Below are 7,396 nucleotides of genomic sequence, written 5' to 3'. Positions count from 1 at the left end.
AACAGAGTTATGGCCTCTCCAGTGTGTGTGTGTGTGTGTGTGTGTGTGTGTGTGTGTGTGTGTGTGTGTGTGTGTGTGTGTGTGTGTGTGTGTGTGTGTGTTTGTGTGTCACACATACATGAACACAGCAGCTAATGCTGTTGAAGAGAAGACAGGCACGGCTCAATAACACGCTCGACAGACGCCTGGAAACTATACGTACAGAAGTATCTCCAGAGAAAGCTATTCTCTATAAATACATACAATATATATGTCTACAGGGGCCACTAGAGTACTTCTGAGGAATTACAATTTGGTTATTGACACTCTCATATTCAGAAATGACCCTTTTATCAAGGTCTGATTCTGGATGCCACAAGATATACATACGGGGCATTACATTTTGTATATACCAACAATTCTTTATGACACTGACACTATGACAGCTCTACTGTGGATGTTTTAGATCTTTTTGTCTGATCTCTTTATCGGCTAATGAGCTTGGCAAGAAAAGTCTGTTGCGACTTGATTACATCTATGACTCATGAAAGTCAATGACTGAACTGTGTACAAGCATTCAGCCATTATTCTATTACGTGTCAGTGGACAGTGATTTCATTTTTTCTTCCAGACCCCAGAATAGGTTTTTCCTCAAAATCAGAGTATCATTATACTCCTTGACTCCCACAGACGCTTCGGTGGGAATCTTTTTATCTTTAATGCATTTTCTCACATCACCAGAACCAAAAAGCCATGGCATAACAGTCGTATGTGTCATTTATTAGCATAACAGTTTTTTATTTATTTATTTTTCATTGTAATAAATACCAAAATTGCGAAAAGAAAGCAAAAAATGGTTACAGTACATTCCGTTCTCAGAGAAGCCCAGAAGCAAACCTATGTCACTCCGAGAGAGATGAGCTGGGTCGAGGGTACGGCCCCTAACAAAGCCTTGAATCTGCAGTCGTGTAACATAATGGCGGCCTGTACTCTTTGCATTCTCTGAGGTAAAAAAATACATCTGAAGTATTGATACATTCATAGAAATATAAAAAAGCATTTTCTGTTGTGCTTTGGAAGGGTGGGAATATTGCCTGCTTTCACATCAGTTGACAGTACGGATGTTAGACTCATGTTCAGAGTCGCCGTGGCCTAAATCAACTAATCAACGACGAACTGATTAGGTATAGGGAGTTTGCCTCGGGGGCCGGCACGCATCAAAATTACCCGGTAGTTTAAAAAAAGAGCCCACGTCTAATAAATATGCATCTGTAAATGCCAGGTTCGGCTAATACAAAAATTAACCGTGTTTCCTATAAATAGATAAATGGCAAGCTGGATTTCCACGGGGTGACATGCAGTGTGTAAATGGGCATCTACAGGCACTACCAAAAAGGCTCAGAAAGGCATGCAGACAGGAGAGGGAGAGAGAGAGAGAGGAAGAGAGGAAGAGAGGAAAGTCAGAAAGCATATTGTTGTATAGTGAGCGCAGAGACAAAAAAAGAGAAAAGAGAGAGAGAGACAGAGAGAGACAGGGAGAGAGACAGAGAGAGAGAGAGAGACAGAGAGAGAGAGAGAGAGAGAGAGAGAGAGAAAGAGAGAGAGTGAGAGTCTTTTTTCTCCTTGTGGCAGATTAAACGCACCCAACACACGCACACATGCACACACAACTAAACTTATGGGTTGCGTGTGCATGGGTGAGGGGGCAGTGATGGTATTTGTCTAAGTGTGTGTGCGTGTGTGTGTGTGTGTGCGTGTGTGTGTGTGTGTGTGTGTGTGTGTGTGTGTGTGTGTGTGTGTGTGTGTGTGTGTGTGTGTGTGTGTGTGAGTTAGGGTCTTACCACACTCTGCTTCATATACTAGAAAAACACCCTCCTCCCCATTCCTATTTATTCCCCTTCGTGCTTCTAGGACCCTGCTAACAAGTCTATGACTCTACCCTGTAAAGCTTAAAATACCTTTGAAACCCCATCCAACCCCACCTTCGCCACCACCCTCAACACAAAAATCTCATACTTGTTTTCATGCTATTGGAATTTAAAAGACGTGCCTTTAAATCAAAAAAGGTAAAATGACTTCATGTCCTATGAGGAGAACTCTGTTGATCTTTATTCCAGTATCAGATCCAGTCATCCAGCAGTAGTGGGGGGAGGGTCTTGCTACAACCCCTGGGTGGTGTGATGGTGGGCAGCCCCCCCGGATCCAGAGCTCCGACGCAGAACAGGGCCGCTCCCCGCCTCTCTGCAGGGTCCCTCAAGACTGTGCGCCCTGGACCCCACAGACCAGGCGCTGGACCACAACGGGCAGCGGGGGGAGTTTGGGGCGGTGTCCGTGGCCACCAGGGGGGAGGAGGAGGAGGGTAAAGGGGGGTGTCGGGGCAAAGAGTTAGTGGAACTAGTGACGGGTGGGGGGATCAGGACAGCACAGTCCTGGCGCTCCGGCTGGAGGAGGTCACGGTGTCTGTGCGTCAGCGGGGCGGGGGACTCCGGGAGGCCTGTCCCGTCGTGCTGCTGGGGGGGAGGGACGCCGGGGAGGGAGGGTGTGGGGTGGAGGGGTGCATCTGTCCAAATGAGGCCTGTCTGAGAGCAGGCAGAGGAGGAAGAGGAGGAGGAGTTGGGCTGGGGCGGCGCGGGGTGTAACAGGTAGGTGGGGTGTCCTGGGGAGCAGTGCACAGGGCAGAGCACCGAGGGCTGCGGCGGCGTGGAGATGAGGGTCTCCATGAGGCGGGCCATGCTCCTCATGACTTTTCCCAGCTCCGCCACCTCCTTCCCCAGGGAGCTCACCTGGAGGCACACAACACAGCAACACAGCGCGGTGTGGATGAGGACGAACAAGGTTGTGTTTCCACCATTTTGACTCTTTCTTATAGGCCATAACAGACTTTACCTCACGCACAAACAGATACAAAGCCTTTGAACGATTAACTCTTTTCTACAGTAGGTGGATAAGGTGCAGCCAGCCAGTCATTAATGCAAATTAACCCCTGACAGTGGTTATTCTGCAGTGAATAGCATAGCAGTGTTAGCATTAGCATGTAGGCGACGTGAAACAAGGGAGGTGAACACAGACAGGGAGGAGTGGTTGCTGGTGGTGACAGTGTAATGACAATGGTGATTATTCCTAAATAATTAACCGTGATTGGAGCTCTTGACCAATCAGAATCAAGTATTCCAAAGTGCCATGTAGTGTGTGTGAGAGTTAAAGCATGTATTATTCCTTGAAGAGCATGTCATACATTTTGCGTCAGAAGTCTCCTTCCTCCAGGCTGCCATCGTCCACGTGACATCCTCCCTCTCTAATTGGCCACTATAGTGATTTGCCTTGCTCTGCGAGCTGCGTGTCCGCAGAGGTCAGGGCCACGGAACCCTGCCAGCGCGCCATCTGCTCCTGCCAGTCAGAGTGTGCATGGGCGGTACATCGTGCCCCATCACGCACATCAGTGCCACCAGGCGCAGACTGGCCCTCCGAGGGGGAACGCGGCCCCGGTGGAGAACAGGATGAATATGTCAAGAAGCGCTGCAATGTCAGCCGCTGGTGTGTATCGTAGTAAACGGCTCACTTAATTAAAACTAGAAACATGTGTCCGTCAACAACTCACACGTACGTTTACTCTCACCCAACATTTTAATCTGCTAATACAGGCACTCCTCACTTAACGTGGGGATGGTAGCTCAGGAGGTAGAGCTGGTCGTCTAGTAATCTAAAGGTTGCTGGTTCGATCCCAGGCTCCTCCTGCTAGCATGCTGTAGTGTCCTTGAGCAAGACACTTAACCCCTCATTGCTCCTGATGGCTGCGTCCGTCGGTGTTTGAACAATTGTAAGTCGCTTTGGATAAAAGCGTCTGCTAAATGTAATGTAATGTTAATGACCTACCTGTTTAACTACCACGCGGACTTACGACCAGCTCTCCGACCAGTCGGCATTGTGCGCCATAAGAGAACTTTGTGGTCGTGGAAACGGCAGCGCGGCGTCTCAGCGTCAAGCATCTCATCTCGCATCACCCTTTCTCAGTCTCAGTCTCGCTCCCGCAGTCGGTCTGTATTCACTACACTAGCGTAGTAGTGTAGAGTACTAGCGCCGTATGCTTGAAATAACAGTAAGGGGGCCGGCTCCTCGTCTATCGACCAATTCGCTTGATGACCTAGTCGTAGGAACGGAACTCGGTCGTTAAGTGAGGAGTGCCTGTATACATTCGAGAAAATGATTGACAGGTATAGAATATTCAAGCAAGGTGCTGATTATGCTGTTGTGTTTAATTTATCGCATTCTTTTAAAAGCTGGCCCATCCTTTAGCGCTGCAACCAATTTGCCAAAGTGATCATTACAGTTTTATCTATCATGCATAGTTCCCGACGCACACACACACACACACACACACACAAACACACACCCCGTTGAACAAAGAAAATGGAACTCCCCTCCATCTCTGTTTGTCTCTCTCCGTGGCGCGGAGTCTGGATCTAGACTCACGCTCAGATAAAAATAGACGATCGAAAAAGCAGTGGGACAGTCCAATTTGACACGGCGTCAACATGATTTCCAGGACTCCCACCTCGGAGACGAGGCGTCCGGAGGGGATAGCGGGGACGAACCGTTATCCTGTCTGAGAGCCAGGAGCTCGAAGCTAGGCCCTGAGCGCTGTAATCGCACACATCCGTCATTCACGTATTAGGTCTGCCGTTGCAGCGGACATCATTTGTACATTATATATTGTTCGTTCTGCAATCGTTCTGAAATCTTGATTGCTGCTTAAGGCCATCCGGATGATTGACACATAGATATGGTGTGTTTATGTCCATGTGGATGAATTTGCTTGGTTCTATTATTATGGCTGTTTATACTGATTCTCGGACCAATGCTGGGGGAAAACTGTTATTTCTAAAGGTGGCTGTGTTTTCGACGATGTGTAAGAACAAGGGGTCACTATCGCGGTTCCACGATCAGCTGTTCTAATGCCTAATCCATATCCCGCCTCCCAGTGGGACCCCCCGAGAGACAGGAGACTTTGGCGGTCAAAACGTAGAGTCACAGTCACAGGGCAAGGCTACCGTTATGCTGACCCTGTTTGTAATCCCTTAAAACAGTGCTAATTTAGCAAGAACAAAGCATGTACAGCACTATTTTCAATTTCGGGTTCTGCTTCGGGAATAGCTACAGCTTTCCAATGCCCCATACAGTTGTAGGAGCAGTGAAAAAAGCCATTACAGCATCACAGCCACAACACTTTATTTCTCTCTTTTGGTGTGTCGGAGAACCCAGACTGGAAAGGCTGAGGAGAAACTCTCGTAACCTCAGAACGCTGATGGTTCGCTCACACAGAGTCCGTGAGTGGATTTAACGGCGGAGTCGCGAAAAATGTGAATGAACTGCCACTTCTGATGGGAACATTCTGAGTCCGTCAGCACCGCCGCGGGTGAATAATGTGGCAATTCCACGCTGAGTTACAGAAAAGGTGCCGCTGCAATGTTTCATAGTCAACATCCTCTCCTTGCATTTATGATTGAGGCAGTAGACTAGATGGATTACAATGCATTTTTTTTTGCTTTGATTGGTATATTCACTAGTGTCTGTTTCAATTCGTCATGTTTTTGAGTAGACAGGGTCATTTGAGCGCACTTTGATGCATTGGAATCCATTATTAATTTTCAGCGTGTGTGTTTGAGTGTGTGGAGTAAATTCCACGCAGTAAAGTCTTTGAGTCTTTACTTTCTCATGTACCAGATGGTGCAACAACTGTGACTAAAATCTGCAAATTGACCAAAATGCTGGAGTTGGCTCCGCCTCCTTCTCGAGTGGGTCAGGTCCTCAGAACTGACCATCTGGCCTTTGGCGCTGCAGACATTTTGATCAAGCCTATCGTAGATCATGAATTTCTCTATCTAAACGTCACACCATTAGGTCTGGGTTCCATCTCAAGAGCCGTTCTTTCCTATTATTGGTGTTTCTGATTGTGAGCGTGGACATGGGTGTGTTGAGGGGAGTGGGAGGGGGGGAGAGGGTGATTATAGTCTACGCCAATACCATCTTTCCGTCTCCCATGGCGAGGGGTGCGGATGGTTCCAGGCGAGGATTACTAGCTTGCCGAACCACGCTGGGAGAGAGCCTGTCAAACACTGGTAACCAAGAGAGACAGAGGAGGTCGTGTGTGGGCGTGTGTGCGTTTGGGTGGGCCGGTGGGTGTGTGCACTCATATGTGAGAATGCTGTGTCATTATATTTCATCCCACTGTGAAACCCCCACCCTTTCTTTTTTTCCACTGGTCTCTCACCTCCTTCTTTCCATCCGCTCGGCCCAGGTGACGGAGAAGGCTCAGCGGGGGGACGCAAACACTCCCCCTCGTCTGCCAAAAGTCTAATGTCAATTTAGCCACCCGCCAATCAAAGCCGCGGGACACCACATGAGACACACACATTTTTCGCGGAACATGTGACAGGAAGGCTGCGGAACCTCTAAACAACATGTGAAAATGTGTACTCAAAGACAAAGGGACTACAATATCATGAAAGACATCCACGAAGTGTGCAAAATGTGTACCACACCAAATGACAAAATAACACTCGAGGGTGTGTTGTTTGACCCAAAACAAATAGTCTTTGCCTCTACAGCCTTTTTGAGGTCATCCATCGTCTGTAATGCAGGGATACTGGCTCTTGCAGTTTGTATGATGTTCTGAAGTTCTCTATTCGAGCCAATTTGGCGTTTCCAAGAGTTCTCTGCAGTTTCCAGGAGCTCCTCCTTAATTTTGTGCCACACCATGTTTTCAATTCATGTTCTAATAATGAAGAATGCATCCATCTATCCACCCTACTGTCTGGGCTGGGTTGGACCATATGGCTGGTGTATGGCCGAACACTAGGAGCTCACCTGAGTAATGCTGCCACTAATAGCAAACCGGTGCGCACACACACACACACACACACACACACACACCCCACACACACACACACACACATACACACCGAGCGCCATACCTCCTGGTCCAGGTGTCGTAGCTGTCCCCTGGTCTCCTCTGCTTTGGCCACTAACTCTGCCGTGCTGACCTGCAGCATATCTATGGTACAAGGATGAAAATGTTGCAAATACCATAATCAGGCTGTGAAATAATTTCGTATTACCTCATATTATCTTCAGCTTGGATACGATAACAACCCAAATCCTTTTCCCCATCACCATCAGCACTATAGAAGAACTACATCCAAAGCTCACATATTCCTTCTAACAGATTTCCATCAAATCCATCTCCGATCCTTCCTATTCTAGAACAGCGGTTCGGCTTTCTGGAAATGGCCCATGATCCCTGCTAGTATTAACCATCCACCCAGACCCAGATGGTGGTGCGAGTTGCCGAGTGGGGTGTGGAGACCTGTGGCAGTGGCAGGGGAGCTGGTGAGCCCACTGAAGGAGCACGCCTGGCTGG

General features: G+C 48.2%; 1 protein-coding gene across 1 annotated transcript in view; it reads right to left on the bottom strand.

Annotated features, from left to right (window-relative positions):
• Nucleotides 1–2,138: 2,138 nt before the first annotated feature.
• kcnh8 (potassium voltage-gated channel, subfamily H (eag-related), member 8) overlaps nucleotides 2,139–7,396 on the bottom strand; it is a gene marked incomplete at both ends in the record, with an annotated part of 58,987 nt that continues 53,729 nt past the window's right edge. The window contains 3 exons of the mRNA XM_080019257.1: nucleotides 2,139–2,762; nucleotides 6,951–7,030; nucleotides 7,304–7,396. The exon at nucleotides 7,304–7,396 is cut by the window's right edge and continues 62 nt beyond it. Of these exons, the coding sequence (XP_079875383.1) occupies nucleotides 2,139–2,762; nucleotides 6,951–7,030; nucleotides 7,304–7,396 (797 nt within the window). The remainder of the gene's footprint in view (nucleotides 2,763–6,950; nucleotides 7,031–7,303) is intronic.

The sequence above is a fragment of the Zeus faber genome, assembly GCF_960531495.2.
Source record: "Zeus faber genome assembly, chromosome: 1".
Classification (NCBI taxonomy): Eukaryota; Metazoa; Chordata; class Actinopteri; order Zeiformes; family Zeidae; genus Zeus; species Zeus faber.
This window is presented reverse-complemented; position numbering and strand designations above follow the sequence as displayed.